The following is a 20,098-nucleotide window of genomic DNA, read 5'->3' on the forward strand; positions in this document are numbered from 1 at the left end:
TATAACCGACTGCAGCACCCGCAATCGGTCCCCGGGAAAGTTTGTTGTAGCAACAAACTTTCCACTTTGTTATAGCAACAAACTTTCCAGTTCGTTGCTACAACACACTTTCCCTGCGATCACATGACCGGGACCTGAACTAATCAGGTCCCGATCATATCTCCGGGACCAGAGGCAGGTGATAACAGCGCGATCCGGGTGTCAGCGCTACTCTGAGACACCCGGATCGCGCTTTTAACACCCACCGTGAATTCAAGTCGGCACTGCACAGAGCCCAGCAAGTGCCGACGTGAATATACAGTGGGCGGTCGGGAAGCGGTTAAACTGTGTGACTATAGTTTCCCTCCTTATTTCAGGTTCTTTCCACGATTGAGTTGGCTCCGAGAGGAGATTATAGATCTGGACACTGCAGATTCTGCAGCCAACTCAATCGTGCAAGGATTGAAATTAGGAGGCTTGACGACTAAAGTGGATAACATCTGTAGAACCGAATTTGTTGTGTGTATTGTCATGTGTCCCTGTAATCTCTATTACATCAGGAGGACCATCCACCCGATATTCAAGAGATTCAGGCAGCATGTACGATCTATTGGGTACAAGGTAGGGATCTCCTCCTTTTAGTGAACGCATGCTTACATATCATGGAGGTAATCCCAGGGGAATGTGGATTGCGGGCATTTTGTGCATTAAACACGCTTTCACAGGGGGGAATAGACATAACCTTTTGCTTCAAAAAAGAGGCAGAAATTGATCTTACAGGCGGAAGCCCTCGTTCCATTAGGTCTTATTGATCGCAAAGATCTAAGTGCATTTTTTAAGTTAAAGTATGTTATTCTATTCATCTTATACAGATGTAACTGCGTAGACTCTGTCCAAACATTTGTTGTGTCTTATGTATCACTGTAATGTACGATTTAAAGTTGCCTTGTTTCTATATAACGCCGAGGCCTTTACAAAGTATAAGGGTACACGTGAAACTGCCGTAGGTTAACACTCCACATCCCACTACTGCTTATGCTGAATAAAGTAGAAATCAACATTGCTAAATAGTGAGCACAGTGGTTTTTCTCATCATACAAATACTTGATCTAATGCTGCACCGCAGGGTCTAATGACTAATGTCTAATTTTCATAAAGGGAAGCTCTAACCGTGAAAGTGCAGGTGTCTCTAAGAAAGTGGCCATTCAGTACATAAATATACTGATAGAGATATATATATATATATAATACAACACATTCCTCCATAAATCATATCTAAATAGCAGTATTAGGGTAGTGGGGGTTATTACTCCATGCAAACAGCCCTTACAAGCTTGTCCACCATTAACCCCTTCCCGACATGCGCCGTACATGTACGGCGCTGTCGGGAGGTGCTTCCCGCAAAGCGCCGTAGATGTACGGCGCAGTGATGGTGCGGGCTCAGAAGCAGAGCCGGCACCATCACCGCGGGGTGACAGCTGTATTATACAGCTGGCACCCTCCAGAAGAGGCTGGACGCAGCTGCAGGCTTAAGGGAAGCCGACATGACCGTCCTGGTAGGGAAAGGGTTAATGTTATGAGGTGAGGGAAAGTTGAAGGAGCTGAAGGAGCTGCAAACAGCAATTTATGGCCACAAGTAAGGCATTACCATACCCGGGAGAACCCGCTTAACAATTTATGGGGTTAGATTCTCCAGGGGCACAACATATTGTGCGATGAATAGGCATGTTTTGGTAATTTCCTCTTCTAAAAATGAAATAAAAAGTGATCAAATAGTCGTATATGTCCCATAATGGTACCAATAAAATCTACAGCTTGTCTCACAAAAAACAAGCCCGCGCACTGCTCCATCAACCGAAAAATAAAAAAGTTATGGCACTAGTAATGCGGCGATGAAAAAACATCCCGATCTGAAGACCAGAGGGGAACATTCCTTCAGTTTCAGGGCCCTAGTATTTAGGAACTAGGAAGGGAAGGGACATAGCACATCTGCTGGAAGCGAGGGCACCCGTGTTATACCAGGGCAACACTTTCCCAGTAAAATTTCCCAAACTACTGTAGTATATCTGGGGCAATAATGGGCTGCATATTGTTACAATGTTATATGACTTGACCCAGAGTGCTGGGTGTGGTCACTCAGCAGTGGCGGATTAAGTGTACCCTGTGCCTTGGGCTGTTGACACAACTTGGGCCCCCTTCTCTCCCCTCGCACGCAATTCGACCCCCCCCCCCAACCCGCTGACACAGTACCCGTCAGTGCCACTAACCTGACGGATACAGGTTTTAGCACTAGATACAGACGCTATTTATTCAGGATATAAAGCAGCTGTATCTCAAAAAGTAAAAATAATTTTTAATAAAAAGTATTTAGAAAGTTGCACCAAACACACTGTTTTATTAGAGAAACAAAAAAAAAGAATAAAAAAAAAGGTATCACCTCTCTTTAACCCCTTAATGACCAAGCTTGTTTGGACCTTAATGACCAAGCCAGATTTGTCAAATCTGGTATGTGTGACTTTATCAGAGAATAATTCTGCAATAGTTTTGCATATCCAAGGAATTCTGACATCGTTTTTTTGTCCCATGTTGTACTTTATTTTATTGGTAAAAGTAGACTGATACGATTTGTGTAAATTAATGAAAAAATATCTAAATTTATGACATTTTGTAAAAATTAACATTAACATTTTTCCCTATTTGGAACTGGCAATATGTCACATATGTGTACATACATACTGTACATTTTTTTAATTAAATATATATTTCCATCTCTTTACTCTATTCCAGCAGCAATTTTGAAAAAATAAAATACATTTTGAACAATTTAGAAGACTTACAAATTTAATAATCATTTCATACATTTTGAAGTACATTTTGTTTTCCTGCACCAGGTTTTCAGGGCCTCATAGGGGTCAGAATGATGGAAACCCCCACAAATGACCCCATTTTGAAAACTATACCTATTAAGGTATTTATCTAGAAGTGTAGTGAGTATTTTGACCCCACAGTTTTTTTGTAAGAACTCATGCAAAGCAGGTGAAAAAAAAAAAAATTCCACTTTTTCCACAAACGTGTTATTGTAAAGACAGATTTCTTTGTAAAGCGAACATGAGAATAAAGAAACACACCCAAAAATCTATCACCCTGTTTCTCCTGTCTTCATAAATACCACCATTGTGGCCCTAATACGCGGCCTGAACACACGGCAGGGCCCAAAAGGAAGGGAGCACCTGGAGGCTTTCAGGATACATATTTTGCTTGAAAATGTTTTAGACCCCACCGCATATTTGGAGAGGCTTTGAGCTGCTAGACCGATAGAAACTCCCCATAAATTACCCCATTTAGAAAACTAGACCCCCTTTGATGCCACAAACATTTTGACCCCACAGTTTTTTGCTAAATTTAATGTAAAGCACGTGGAAAAAAATAAAATTCCACTTTTTACACAAATGTGTCATTGTAAAGACAGATTTCTTTGTAAAGCGAACATGAGAATGAAGAAACACACCCCAAAATCCATCAAGCTGTTTCTCCTGTTTTCAAAAGTACCCTCATTGTGGCCCTAAAACGCTGCCTGGACGCATGGCAGGGCCCAAAAGGAAGGGAGCACATGGAGGCTTTCAGGGCACAATTGAATAAATTATAGGCCCCATATCAAGCATTTAGAAGCAATGAGCTGCCTGAGCAAAAAAAAAAAACACCCAGAAATGACCCCATTTTAAAAACTAGACCCCCTAAAGGTATTCATCTAGTGGTGTAGTGAGCATGCAAAAGAGAAGTGAAGCTGTGTATTTATAACGGATGCATGTCGCTATAGACGTATTTGCCTGTACTTATGACTATGGCTTGCTAAAGAAGCAGTTGTCCCTCATCTGATGTCATTGTGGACAGAATTCTGTCCTAATATAAAATCAGTCAGAGAGGAAAAAATAAACTATACTGGAGTGACGGGCAATATTTAAAAAAAAATAATGGAGGAAAATGCATCCAACTATGTTGCAAACTCGAGTCTGTTCACTCAACACCTGCACGGCTGTCATGACAAGGTTTTTTTTTTTCAGTGACTGGTTGTACAACGTCTCTTTAGCTCCATCAATCCCTATATGACGAACGTGCCAACTGATTCTGCCCAGCAAGGTAGGAACTGTTATGTGCACAAAACAACCAACGGTTAAAGTATATATAAAGGGGCAGTGTCCAAAACCATCTATAGGAACAGTAAGGGTATGTTCACACAGGCGATTTTCAGCCGTTCTTCGAGCCGTAAACGCCCCGAAAAACGTCTAAACATGCGGGGGGCTGAACGCCTCCTAACATCTGCCCATTAATTTCAATGGGAAAAACGGCGTTCCGTTCCCACAGGGCGTTTTTAAAAACGGCCACGTAAAATAAAGCAACGTAAAAAGAAGTGCATGTCACTTCTTGAGCCGTTTTTGGAGCCGTTTTTCATTGACTCAATAGAAAAACAGCTCCAAGAACGGCCGTAAAAAACGCCGCAAAAAACGCAAGTTGCTTAAAAAACAGCTGAAAATCAGGAGCTGTTTTGGCTTGAAAACAGCTCCGTATTTTCAGACGTTTTTTTTAAGCGTGTGAATATACCCTAAAGGATCACTAATCCCCAAAATGATGTCAGTATTTCCAGAAGCATTGTCGGATGCAGGAGGTCCTGCGAAAACCCAAATGTAGTAAAGCCCATAGTGTATTGATTAGGAACAGCTCGATTATTAGTGATCCTCCAAATAAAAAAAAAAGATCATGCCCGTATCACCAATTAGAAATATTAATAAAAATAACAGCTTTGTTCAAAAGAAAAAAAATGATCTAAAATATGAAAGGGTTAAAATATTTTCTGAATAAATAAACTCTACTACCTCTCCCAAAAGAATTCCTCCCCACTTGGAAAGCCCACAAACTAAAATGAAAATATAAATTTAAATTTAGTTGAAATGGGCACATCGGGCAGTAGAATCGACTATCCCTCCTCCTTCCATGCTTACTGGAAATCCGGCACCTTTTTTTGGGGATATCTTTGCGTCTCGGTGGAAGGGACGGGGTGAAGAAAATGGCGCTCTGAAAGACTTTGCACATCGTCAGACTTGTAGGGTTATGCAGGGTCATTGGAGTAAAATAGGAGACGCTCAATAACCTCCTCCTGGAACTGGAGGAAGGTGAGCGTTCCTTGTGTTTTTTTATAAAGTACAAACCCATTATAGGTAGTGATCTGAATTAGGTAGATTGCTTCCTTTTTGTACCAGGCCCTGGTCTTCCGCTTCACTAAATACAGTTGAAGCATCTGGTCCGACAGATCTACACCCCCATGAATTTATTGTACTCTGTCACACAGACAGGCCTACGCTTTTCCACGATGGCCCCCTCTCTCTAACAGCCACCGTGGTGCCTGGATGCATAGTGGACAACATATAGATGTCCTTCTTCTCATTCCACTTTACTACAAGTAACTGCTCGCTTACCAGTGTGAATGACGCCCCCCTTTCCACACGTCTGGACACCAATTGCTTTGGGAATCCCACTCTGTTTTTATGGACTGTTTAGCAGGCCCCTGTATTTGCAGCATGGAGGGATTTAAAAAGGGGGACACTGCTATAAAATTATTAGTGTAGACGTGGTACCCTTGGTGCAGGAATGGCACCATTAGGTCCCACACAATTTTGCCAGATGTGCCAATTGTCTATGGGCAGCCTGGGGGATTAATTTGGCGGTCTTTGCCTTCATAGATCAAGAAACCACAGGTGTAACCTGTTGTGCTCTAGCACACTTTATATAGTTTAACGCCATATTTTGCACTTTTGGAGGGGATGAACTGCCGGAATGAAAGACGGTCTTTGTAGCTAATCAGGGATTCATCCACCGATAAATTTTGATCTGGGGTGTAGAATTTGACGAAAGATTCTTGTAGGAGGGAAATTAAAGGCCTCAATTTATTAAGGCGACCGTAGCTTGGTTCATTTCTTTGGGGGACTTGGGAGGTATCTGTAAAATGCATGAAGCGCATTATAGATTCATATCGGTATCGGGACATAACTGCTGCAAATACAGGGGTAGTGTGGACAGCTCTTGATGCCCAGTAGGAGCGGATAGTTGTTTTTTTGACCAACCCCATATTTAGATTAGGCCTAAAAAAAAATTAAGCTCAGGGACACTAGTAGGGGTCCATGATGAGTAGATGGATGTGGGTTTCTGTGCAATAAACTGTCTTGCATAGATATATGTCTATTGGACAATTAACTCCAGGACTTGGTCACTGACAAATATGTGGAAGAAGTTCAAAGGGGTATAATTAGCAACATCCACATTTATTCCTGGGATTGCTGACAGTTGCGGGACCTGGAGGTAAATTAAATTGCAGGATCCCAGAACATGGGAGGCCCTGCACCACTTGACCCTGCACCGGGGATTTGACAGCAACAATTGATTCTACCACCATAGGGCCTGGGGTCCAGAGGTAGAAGTATAACTTGAGCCGTCACTGTCTGAAAAAAGTTCCACCTCTGAAGCAGTCGGTGTGGCTGCCTGAACTGCCGGAGCATATCAAGGTGTACGCTTGCTCCACAGTAAACCTTCTCTGAGCCATTATTTAGGTAGAACTGTAACCATTAGGCTACTACGTTTTTTTACGTTTTATGTCTAAAAAACATTTTCTTTGTTTTTTGGTATTTTTTTTCAAACTAAGAAAAAAAAAAAAAGTTTATCACTAGGTAGATAAATAGATTCCTAAATCCAGCGCCAAAAAATATATGTAAAACTGGCTGATCACTTGTGCTCACACAGGGGATGAGGGGGCACAAATGGGGTGATCAGGGGGCACAGACATGAAAAGTTTGTGTTTTTTTTCACTTTACTTCATTTGTACAGCTCAGGATTTGGTTATAGTGTCTCTCTCTTCACTCACAGATCAACTACAGTGAGGGGAGAGGAAGACAGCCAATGTCCTTGTTGTATTTTCTAAACAGACTTACATAGATCACTGCAGGGACCACTCAGATTGATCCCTGGCTGTTACTATTTGCCATATGCTGCCACAGGCAGCATTGGCAATATGCAAACGGCGCATACCGTTATCAGGGACAGGGTGGTGGGCGGGCGAGGGTCTAATAGGTGCTGGCCCTTATTTTTACTATTTCTCTCTTTTCTCACAGAATATATTCTTAATATAAAACTTTTGACATGTCATAGTGATATGTCAGACTTTTTAATCGGTGGGGGGTCTGAGCACTGAGACCCCCACCGATCGCTAAAGTGAAGCGGCAAAAGCACTCGATTGAATGCTAAGCCGCTTCGTTTCTGATCGTCATTCCTCGGAGTGGTACACCACTTGCTCGGCTTTTCAAGAAGAGCAGATCAGAAACTAAGCGGCACAGCGGTCCTTCTGCCACTTTGTTATAGCGATCCATGGGGGTCTCAGTGCTCGGACCCCCACCGTTCAAAACTTCTGACATTTCACTATGACATGTCAGAAGTTTTTTAGTAGTTTAGTTACACTTTAACCCCTTCCCGCCGGATCACGTATATTAACGTCATTAAAACCGGTGTCTTACCGCATTTTGACGTTACTGTACATCATGGAGATGAAGCTGGCTCAGGAGCTGAGCCAGCAACATCACCGCCGGGTGACAGCTGTATGTTACAGCTGGCACCCTGAGGTATCGGCCAGGACCGGAGCTGGCCTCCGATCCGACCGATTAACCCCTCACATGCTGCGTTCAATAGAAATCGCAGCATGTGAGGAGTTTATAGCCACCGACACCCCAGCAACGTGATTGCTGGGTTGCCGGTGGCTGCAAAGGCGATCGGAGGGCTAATGCTTACCTCCCGATCAGCCTGTAACGGAATCCTCCTATGCCTCGTCGTCGGCGGGGCCCAGGAGGCTTCCGGTACCATCGGCAAGATGGCGCCGCCTTAGCTTCCGGCTCAGAAGCGGAGCTGGCGTCATCAGCAGTGGGTGTCCACTGTATGTTACAGCGGACACCCCGATCTATCACCAGGAACCGGAGCTAGCTCCGATTCCTGGCATTAACCCCTTCGATGCAGCGATCCATTGTGATCGCTGCATCCTAGAGGTTTGTAGAAAATCGGCAGCCTTGCCATGCGATGGCAAGGCTGGCGACTGTTACTATGGCAACAGGAGCCCTAACAATGGGCTCCTGTCTGCCATTACGTAAGCTGATTAGGCCCCGCCCAGAGGCGGAGCCTGATCGGCTTGCTGTCAGTGAACAACTGACAGTTCCAAGACATTGCACTACATAGGTAGTGCAATGTATTAGAACATCAAACAAACAGTTGGACATTCAAGTCCCCTAGTGGGACTAAAGAAAAGTGTAAAAAAAAAGTGTAAAAAAGTAAAAATAAAAGTTGTAAAACATACAATAAAAGTTTAAAATAATAACACAAAACACAATCGCCCTTTTTCACTTATCAAGTCATTTATTATAGAAAAAAATAATAAAGCCATACATATTTGGTATCGCTGCGACCGTAACGACCTGAACTATAAAAATATTATGTTATTTATCCAGCGCAGTGAACGCCGTAAAAAAAAAACCTCAAGAACACTGCCATAATTACTGGTCACTGTCTTCCAAAAATTGAAATAAAAAGTGATCAAAAAGTCGCATGTATCCAAAAATGGTACCGATAAAATCTATACCTCGTCTCGCAAAAAACAGCTGCATCGACGAAAAAATGTAAAAGTTATGGCTCTCACAACTTGGCGACAGAAAAAATACATTCTCTTTCCAAAAGTAATTTTATTGTGCAAAAAGTTATAAAAAAAGTTCTATAAATTTGGTATCGACGGAATCGTACTGACCCGCAGAATGAAGGTAACATGTAGTTTATAACGCATGTTGAACGCTGTATAAAAAAAAAAACAACTAAAAAACTATGGCAGAATTTCTTTTTTTTTTGTCACCTTGCTTCCCAAAAAAAGGATAACAAGTGATCAAAAAGTTGATTGTACCCCAATATGTACCAATAAAAGCTACAGCTCGTCCCGTAAAAAAAGAGCCCTCATACCACTACGTCTATGAAAAAATAAAATAAGTTAAGGCTCCAATGATTCAGGAAAGAAAATTATCCAGTTGTGCCGGCCCGAGGGGAACATTTCTTCTGTTTCAAAAGGCGATGTATCAAGGCACTAAAATTAGGGAACCAGGAAGGGGAGGGTCCAAACATATCTGCTGGAAGCGACGGTGCCCGTATTATACCAGGACAACACTTTCCCGGCAAAATTCCCCAAACTGCAAAGGTGCGGAGTGTGGACCAAAAGGGGCATAAGGAAGGACATTTATCAGTGCGACACCGGCCTGTGCAGAAAGGATCGATCACAGCGTAATACACATCTATGGATCATTTTATTATTTTTTTTACCTTATTATTATACCACCTGACTATGCCCCTAATGTACTCTGCCCAGCTCAGATGTGCCCCACATTATAAACGGAAACAACAGTGATACTCCAAACAAAACTATTACCAAGCAAATTCCACGCTCCAAAACCCAAATGGCGCTCCCACCCATCTGAGCCCTACAGTGTGCCCAAACAGCAGTTTACTTCCACATATATGGCATCACCATACCCGGGAGAACCCTTTTAACAATTTTTGGGTGTGTGTCCCCAGTGGCACAAGCTGGGCACGACATATTTGACACTGAATTGGCATATCTAGGGAAAAATTTAAATTTGTACCTTCCGCAGCGCGATCGTTTATGGAAAAGACACGTGGGGTGAAAATGCTCACTACACCTCTTAATAAATGCCTTGAGGGGTGCAGTTTCCAAAATGGGGTCACTTCTCAGGGGTTTCTTTTATTATTTCACATCAAAGCCTCTGCAGTTGTGAACCAATACTTTATATGTCGCCAAATTAGGCCTCAATTTTACATGGTACTCTTTCACTCCTGAGCCCTGTCGAATGTCCAGGCAAAAGATTAGGGCCACATGTAGGGTGATTCTAAAACAGGGAAACACCGCATAATAATTGAGAGCTGTCTTGTTATGGTGGCACAAGCTGGGCACCACATATTGGCGTATCTAAGGAAAAATTACCATTTTCATTCTCCCACATCGTGTGCACACGAATTTCTGCAAAACACCTGTGGGGTTAACATGCTCACTACACCCCTAGGTGAATACCTTGAGGGTGTTGTTTCCAAAATGGGGTCACTTCTGGGGGGGATACACTGTTTTGGTCCCACAGGGACTTTGCAAATGCAACATAGCGCCCAGAAACCAAACCAAATGCAGCAAAATCTCTACACCAAAAGCAACTGGCGCTCCTTCCCTTCTGAGCCCTGCCGTGTGCCCAAACAGCATTTTATGACCACGTGTGGGGTATTGCCGTACTCCAGAGACGTTGCTTTACAAACGTTGGTGTTCTTTTTTTCCTTTATTTGTTGAGAAAATTAAAAATTTGGAGCTAAAGCTACGTCTTATTGAAGAAAAAGGATTTTTTTTGTTTTCACTGCCCAATTCTAATAAAATCTATGAAACACCTATGGGGGCAAAATGCTCACTACACCCCTAGATGGATTCCTCAAGGGGTGTAGTTTTCTCAATGGAGTCACTTTTTTGGCGTTTTCACTGTTTTGGTACCTCAGGGGCTTTGCAAATGCGACATGGCCTGCGCAAACCATTCCTGCTAAATTTGAGCTCCAAAAGCCAAATAGCGCTCTTTCCCTTCTAAGCTCCGCTGTGTGTCCAAACATCCGTTTATAACCACATGTGGGGTATTGTTTTACTCGGGAGAAATTGCTTTACAAATGTTGTGGTGCTTTTTCTCCTTTAGTCCTCGTGGAAATTAGAAAAAATTAGCTAAACCTACATTATCTTTGAAAGAATGAAGATTTTTATTTTCACGGCCTACTTCCAATAATTTCTGCAAAAAACCTGCGGGGTCAAAATGCTCACTATACCCCTAGATAATTTCCTCAAGGGGTGTAGTTTCCCAAATGGGGTCACTTTTGGTGGATTTCCACTGTTTTGGCACCGAAAGAGCCCTTGAAACCTGACATGGTGCCTAAAATATTTTCTAATAAAAAGGAGGCCCCAAAATCCACTGGGTGCTCCTTTGCTTCTGAGGCCTGTGTTTCAGTCCATTACCGCACTAGGGCCACATGTGGGATATTTCTAAAAATTGCAGAATCTGGGCAATAAATATTGAGTTGCGTTTCTCTGGTAAAAACTTCTGTGTTACAAAAAAAATAGATTAAAAATGAATTTCTGCAAAAAAAAATGAAATTTGAAAATTTGCTCTTGCTACCGCCCAGCCTCTTCCTGACTTCATGGAAGTCACCCTCTGTAACTTTCCATAATTCTCATAGTAGTGAATGGCAGTTACGGAAGCAGCGTAGCATGCGAGCTACGCTGCTTCCGTAACTACCATTCGGTTCTATGGGACTTACGGAAACAGTGTAACTCAGCAAACTATGCTTTTTTTTGTAACTCCCGACATTGAAGTCAGGAAATGTCCGGGAGGCAGCGAGAAAGAGGTAGAACATGGTTTAGGGGGCCCCGTTCTTAAGATAGGTGCGGGTCCCAGAGGTGGGACCTCTTTGGCCACTTTTGACCTTCCTGACAGAGCCCCATTTTTCAAATCTGACATGTTTGACTTTATGTGGTAATAATTTCGGAATGCTTTTACATATCCAAGGGATTCTGAGACTGTTTTGTCATGACACATTGGACTTTATATTACTGGCAAAATTTGCTCCATACATTCAGTATTTAATTGTGAAAAACACCAAAATTTAGCGAAAAATTGCAAAAATGAGCATTTTTCTAAATTTAAATGTATCTGCTTGTACGACAGGCAGTTATACCATACAAAATAGTTGCTAATTAACATTCCCCATATGTCTACATTAGATTGGCATTGTTCTTCTGAACATCCTTTTACTTTTCTAGGACGTTACAAGGTTAGAACTTTAGCAGCAATTTCTCACATTTTCAAGAAAATTTAAAAAGGCTATTTATACAGGGGCCAGTTCAGATGTGAAGTGGGTTTGAGTCCCTCATATATTAGAAACCTTCAATAAGTCATCCTATTTTAAAAACTTCACCCCTCAAAGTATTCGAAATAGCATTTAGAAAGTTTCTTAACCCTTTAGACGTTTCACAGGAATTAAAGCAAAATAGAGGTGACATTTACAAATTTCATGTTTTTTTTCAGAAAGTATTACCAGAAAAATGCAACTCAATATTTATTGCCCAGGTTCTGCAGAGTTAGAAAATATCCCACATGTGGCCCTAGCGTGGATTCTTTGGGCCTTCTTTTTGTTAGAATATATTTTAGGCACCATGTTTGAAGGGCACCACTAAAAGTGACCCCATTTGGGAAACTACATCCACCAAAGAAATTATCTAGGGGTATAGTGGGCATTTTGACCCCACAGGTTTATTGCAGAAATTATTGGAAGTAGGTGATGAAAATGAAAATCTACATTTTTTCAAAGAAAATGTAGGTTTAGCTAATTTTTTCTCATTTACACAAGGACTAAAGGAGAAAAGGCACTGCAAAATTTGTAAAGCAATTTCTCCAGAATAAAACAATGTGGTTGAAAATGGCTGTTTGGACACGGCAGGGCTTAGAAGGGAAAGAGCGCCATTTGGCTTTTGGAGCTCAAATTTAGCAGGAATGATTTGCAGAGGCCATGTCACATTTGCAAAGCCCCTGAGGGACCAAAACAGTGAAAACACCCAAAAACTAACTCTATTTAGGAAACTACACCCCTTGAGGAATTCATCTACGGGTGTAGTGAGCATTTTGACCCCACAAGTTTTTCATAGAATTTATTAGAATTGGGCAGTGAAAATAAAAAGACGTAGATTTAGCTCAAAATTTTTCATTTTCTCAACAAATAAAGGAAAAAAAGAACCCCAACATTTCTAAAGCAATTTCTTCCGAGTATGGCATACCCCATTTGTGGTCATAAACTGCTCTTTGGGCACACAGTAGGGCTCACAAGGGAAGGAGCGGCATTTGGATTTTGAAATGCAGATTTTGCTGGATTGGTTTCTGGTCGCTATGTCGCATTTGCAAAGCCCCTGTGGGTCCAAAACAGTGGAAACCCCCCCAGAAGTGATCCCATTTTGGCAACTACACCTCTCAAGGTATTCAGCTAGTGGTGAAGTGAGCATGTTAACCCTGCCGGTGTTTTGCAAAAATTAGTGTGCACTCGATGTTTCAGAGTGAAAATGGGATTTTTTTCTATAGATATGCCAATATGTGGTGCCCAGCTTGTGCCACTATAACAAGACAGCTCTCTAATTAACCCCTTCCCGACATTTGACGTATCCATACGCCAAAGTTGGGTAGGGGAAGTATGGAACGAGTTCACAGAGTGAACCCGCTCCATACGATGCCAGTGTTTGCTGTATGTTACAGAGTAAAGAGCGGCATCTCGCTCGAGTCCGATCCCGCTCGTTTATCTCGTTAAATGCTGCGGTCAATAGCAACCGCAGCATTTAACTCATTAGAAAGAGGGGGGCGACCCCCTCTAACAGCTCATTGCGCCCCCCGCAACGCAATCGCGCGGGGGTGGGGCGATGGTTTCTATGGCTGCCTGGGGGCCTAATGAAGGCCCCCAGGTCCGCCGTCTTTGTGCATCTATTGAGCCCTCACATAAGTACTTACATTAGTATTGCAGTATATTGTGCAAGCGATCTGACGATCGCTGGTTGAAGTCACCTAGGGGGACTAATAAAAAAAAGTAAAAATGAGTTAAACAAAGTTTTTTTCTTTATGTAAAAAAAAAAGAAAAAAATTAAAAGTGCAAAAAAAAAACATTTCCCCATTTTCCCCCTAGACAGAGGCGTAGCTAGTTTCTCCTGCACCCGGGGCAAAGATTCACCTTGGCGCCCCCCCCCCCCAAACTCTTTCCCGACATCTCCTTCCCACTCACAATGTTTGCTTAATCAACCAATCAATGAGGTGTAACTTTTTTTTCACTTTTATTTTAATGTAACTGGAGCATAAAGCCATTTGTACATTTTACAAGCAGTATAGTTCTATGTGCGGTCCTTGTTTTGCGGATCCGTGATATGAAGCCGTATAAATGGCAACGGTTGTGTGCTTGAGGCCTTGGGCCTCATGCCCACTTCAGTTTTTTTCATCAGGGTGCTATCCGTTGTTTGAACTGATAGCACCCTGACAAATTTATTTCAATAGGTCCATGCACACTTCCATTGTTTTAACTCAATCGTGCCACCGTTCCCTCAAAAATAGGGCAGGTCCTACTCCTGCCCGTTTTTGACGGAACAGTCTCTGCATTTGCATTGATTTGGTCCGTGAAACAACGGACTGTACACGGAAGCCATCCGTGTGAGGTCCGTGATTCACGGAAACCGTCATTAGCGGCAGTACAACGGCCGACGGAAGTGTGCATGAGGCCATACAGTCAAATCCTTCCTCCCCACTAAAACAGATTATACAGAATCCCCTCACCCAACTTATTTATATGCATACTCACACACCTCCGACACAAAAACGATTTATAAACACACTCACACACCTCCACACACACCTCCACACACACCTCCACACACACACACACACACACACACACACACACCTCCACACACACACACACACTCACACACCTCCGACACAAAAACGATTTATAAACACACTCACACACCTCCACACACACCTCCACACACACACACACCTCCACACAAACGCACACACACACACACACACACACACCTACACACACACACACACACACACACCTCCACACACACAAACCTCCACACACACACTTCCACACACACACCTCCACACACACACCTCCACACACACACACACACGCACACACCTCCACACACACACACACACACACACACACCTCCACACACACACACACACACACACACACACACACACCTCCACACACACCTCCACACACACTTCCACACACACCTCTATACACATACACCTCCACACACACACACAAACACACACCCCCAAACACCTCCAAACACCTCCACACACACACCTCCACACACACACACAGACACACACCTCCACACACACACACACACACACACACCTCCACAAACACACAACTCCACACACCTCCACACACCTCCACTCACACACACACACCTCCACACCTCCACACACACACACACACACACACACACACCTCCACACACCTCCACACACACACACACACACACAACTCCATACACACACACTTCCACACACACACCTCCACAGACACACACACACACACACGCACACACACACACACAAACACACCTCCACACACCTTTACACACCTCCACACACAGCTCCACACACACCTCCATACACACACACCTCCACACATACCTCCACACACACACACACACACACACACACACCTCCACACACAAACACCTCTACACACACACACACACACACACACACACACACACCTCCACAAACACACAACTCCACATACACACACACACACACCTCCACTCACACACACCTCTGCACACAAACACCTCCACACACAAACACCTACACACACACACACACACACACCTCCACACACTTCCACACACACCTCCACAAACACATACACATACCTCCATACACACACATACACACACCTCCATACACACACTTCCACACACCTCCACACACACACCTCAACACACACACACACACACACACACGCGCGCGCGCGTGCGCGACACACACACCTCCACACACACACACACACTCACCTCCACACACACCTCGACACGCACAAACACACCTCCACAGACACACACACACACACACACACCTCCACCACAGATACACCTCCACCCACACACACACACACACACACAACTCCACACACACACTTCCACACACACACCTCCACACACAAACACACATGCACACCTCCACACACCTCCACACACCTCCACTCACCTCCACACACACACACACACACACACACACCTCCACAAGCACACAACTCCACACACACACCTCCCCACAAACACACACCTTCACTCACACACACACCTCCACACACACACACACACACACACACACACACACACCTCCACACGCACACGCACACACACACATACACACACGCGCGCGACACACACACCTCCACACACACACACAATTATACACACCTCCACACACACACACACACACACACACACAGACACACGCACGCACACACGTCCACACACACACACACACCTCCCCACACATACCTACACACACACATACGCACACACACACACGCACACCTCCACACAGACATACACACACACACACACCTCCACACACACACACACACACACACACACCTCCACACACACCTCCACACACACCTCCCCCTACTTGCACATACACAGCTGTACTTATCAGTTCGGAGCTCCGTAGTGGGATCTTCATGTTATGAGGGGTCACACGTTGCAGGCAGGAGAATAGCTGTGGATAAGACTGCTCCTCCCCATCCCTCTCTTCCTCCATCCTCCCTGCTTGTCTGTCTGCTAGCTGGAGCTGAACACTTCAATGGTGTTCTCCTCACAGGCAGAGTGTATGGCCGGCTGCATTATATGACGTCACATGTGACGTATAATGCAGCTGCCCGGAGCACACACACACACGCTCTGCCTGTGCAGGAGAACATCGTGCATACATTACACAGCTCCCACTCCTGTCCCATGTGCTGCCCATGGCACTAAATGTCTATGGGGGTATCGGCCCGGAGGGCACATGCCTCCACTCCCCTGGTCGGCGCCCCCCCTTCCTTCCGTTGTAGTTGCATCTGGGGCACATGCCCCGCCTGCCCCCCCTAGCTACGCCCTTGCCCTAGAGCATAGTAAAAAAAAAAAAAAACTTAATTGGTATCGCCGCGTCCGTAAAAGTCTGAACTATTACAATATATCATTATTTAACCCGCACGGTGAACGCCAGAGCCTCTATTTTTTTGGTCAACTAATCTCCCACAAAAAAATGAAATAAAACGTGATCAAAACGTTGCATGTACACCAAAATGGTATTATTAAAAACTACAGCTTATCCCGCAAAAAATAAGCCCTCATACCACTTAATCGACGGAAAAATAAAAAAGTTACGGCTCTCGGAATTTGGCGACACAAAATACATTTTATTTTTTACACTTAGGTTTTTACTTGTAAAAGTAGTAAAATATAGAAAAAACTATATATATTTGGTATCGCCGTAATCGTATTGACCCAAAAAATAAAGTTAACATGTTGTTTTAATTGCACAGTGAATTCCGTCAAAAAAACTACGCACAAAAAACCATGGAGGAATCGCTGTTTTTTTCATTTTCTACCCCACAAATAACTTTTTTTCCCATTTTCTACTTCATTATATAGCACAATAAATGATGCAACGGAAACCTACAACTCGTCCCGCAAAAATCAAGCCCTCATAGGACTATATCGACGGAAAAAACGAAAATGAAAATCTGAAAAAAGGGCTGCGGCGGGGAGGGGTTAATATGCTGTGTTTCCCGGTTTTAGAAACACCCTACATGTGACCCTAATCTTTTTCCTCAACATTTGACAGGGCTCAGGAGTGAAAGAGTACCATGCAAAATTGAGGCCTAATTCGGTGATTCACAGAGTATTGGTTCACAATTGCAGTGGCTCTGATGTGAAATAATAAAAGGAACCCCTGAGAAGTGACGCCATTTTGAAAACTGCACCCCACAAGGCATTTATTAAGGGGTGTAGTGAGCATTTTCACCCCACAGGTCTTTTCCATAAATGATTGCGCTGCAAATGATGCAAAGTAAAATTAAAATTTTTCCCTAGATGTGCTATTTCAGTGCCAAATATGTCGTGCCCATCTTGTGCCACTGGAGACACACACCCAAAAAATTGTTAAAAGGGTTTTACCGGGTATGGCGCTGCCATATATGTGGAAGTAAAATGCTGTTTGGGCATGCTGTAGGGTTCAGAGGGGAAGGATCACCATTTGGCTTTTGGAGCATGGATTTTGCTTGGCAGTAGTTTTGTTTGTACTTTTACTGGTGTTTCCGTTTATAATGTAGGGGGTACATGTAAGCTCGGCGGAGTATATAAGGGGCATAGTCAGGTGGTATAATAATGGGGTAAAAAAAACAATAAAATAATCCATAGATGTGTGTTACGCTGTGACACAATCCTTTCTGCACAGGCCGGTGTCTCACTAATAAATGGTCCTTACTTATTCCCCTTTTGGTCCACACTCGGCATCTTTGCAGTTTGGGGAATTTTGCCGGGAAAGTGTTGTCCTGGTATAATACGGGCACCCTCGCTTCAAGCAGATATGCTTGGGCTCTCCCCTTCCTGGTTCCCTTATTTTAGGGGCCTTGATAATTCGCCACTTGAAACAGAAGAAATGTTCCCCTCGGGTCGGCACAACTGCATATTTTTTCTTTCCTGACTTATTGGAGCCTTAACTAATTTTATTTTTTCATAGACGTAGTGGTATGAAGGCGTTTTTTTTTTTGCGGGACGAGCTTTTATTGGTACCATTTTGGGGTACATGCGACTTTTTGATCACTTGTTATCCTTTATTTTTTGGGAGGCACGGTGACCAAAAAACAGCAATTCTGGCATAGTTTTTTAGTTTTTTTTTTATACAGCGTTCACCAGGCGTTATCAATTACATGTTACCTTTATTCTGTGGGTCAGTCCGATTCTGGCGATACCTAATTTATAGCAGAGGCTGGACGGCAGCACGGAGGGCTTAACGGGAAGCCTCCATGACTGCCGTAGGAGGGAGGGTTCAGCCAATAGGAAGGACAGGTTAGGTGAGGGAGGAGGGAGAGATGGGAGGAGCCAGGGTGTGGTAACTGTTCCTCCCGCTGTTTTCGGCATTGAGCCGGAAGAAGCGGGAGGAGAAACAAGCAAAAAACTTAGCTTCCACCCACCCGCCCTGAATTAGGTTCCATTTATGGGATTGGGGTGTGGGTTTATCTGTTTCTTGTGCTTTTGATGTATGCTTATGTAACTTGTGTTTTGTTTTATTTCTTTTAAGCAGGTCCGGGTGTCATGGCAGCTGGCGGGGGGAGCCTTGAGGTTGGTCAGTACAAAATGTTGGGGGGGTCGCAACGGGGGTATGCGTCCCCCAAAAAATGGTAGATCATTTGAAGACTTCATAGGGTGTTATCCCTTTGAAGTGGTCTTCTGGTGGTTGGAGCCATCTACAGGGGTGAGCGGTGCTTCCGAGCTGGTTTACAGCTGGAGGTAAATAGTTGGTGGTGGTTTGCAGATGGCTAATTTAAAGGAAATCGGAAAAATGGCTTCAAGGACTTCCCCTGCTCTGTTTAGTGTTAATTGACCCATGTTGAGTCATGTGAATTATAGTAGGAATTCTCTGGTCGAATTCCTAAAAGAGTTATTTGAATGTTTCGGATTAAATTGCATTTAATCAATGTTAAATAAATAAACGGCTGCTGTGGCCATTTCACATCCAACCTCGGTTGTCACGTATCTTTATTGGGAAGGGGGCGAAAAAAGGGGAATAAAGGTAAAATGGTTAATCAGCACATGACTCTACTTAGGCTAGTCAAGCACTTTTTTATGTTTTACAACTTTGTGCACAATAAAATAACTTTTGTAAAGAGAATGGATTTTTTTTGTCGCCAAGTTGTGAGAGCCACAGCTTTTTAATTTTTTCATCGCAGGAGCTGAGGGCTTGTTTTTTGCGAGAAGAATTATAGTTTTTATAGGTACCATTTTTGGGTACATGCAACTTTTTGATCACTTTTTATTTAAAGTTTTGGAAGAAAAGTGACCAAAAAATAGCAAGTATGTCAGTATCTTTTAGTATCTTTTAGTTTTTTTTTTTTTTTTACGGCGTTCACTGTGCGGAATAAATAACATAATATATTTATAGCTCAGATCGTTACGATCGCAGCGATACCAAATATGTATGTCTTTATTATTTTTTTCAATAATAAAAGACTTGATAAGGGAAAAAGGGCGATTGCGTTTTATGTTATTGCTTGAAACTTTAAGGGTATGTGCAAACGAGAACTGGCTTTTACGTCTGAAAAGACAGACTGTTTTCAGGAGAAAACAGCTGTGTCGTTTCAGACGTAAAAGCTCCTCCTCGCATTATTGCGAAGCGTCTTTGAC

General features: G+C 43.3%; 1 protein-coding gene across 1 annotated transcript in view; it reads right to left on the minus strand.

Moving 5' to 3' along the window:
• The window catches only part of LOC142696317 (uncharacterized), a 28,316-nt gene extending 11,741 nt beyond the window's left edge, over positions 1 to 16,575 (minus strand). Inside the window, exon 1 of the mRNA XM_075847648.1 lies at positions 16,348 to 16,575. Within this exon, the coding sequence (XP_075703763.1) occupies positions 16,348 to 16,469 (122 nt within the window). The 5' untranslated portion in view covers positions 16,470 to 16,575. The remainder of the gene's footprint in view (positions 1 to 16,347) is intronic.
• Positions 16,576 to 20,098: the final 3,523 nt, after the last annotated feature.

This window comes from Rhinoderma darwinii (genome assembly GCF_050947455.1).
Source record: "Rhinoderma darwinii isolate aRhiDar2 chromosome 5 unlocalized genomic scaffold, aRhiDar2.hap1 SUPER_5_unloc_54, whole genome shotgun sequence".
Lineage (NCBI taxonomy): Eukaryota > Metazoa > Chordata > Amphibia > Anura > Rhinodermatidae > Rhinoderma > Rhinoderma darwinii.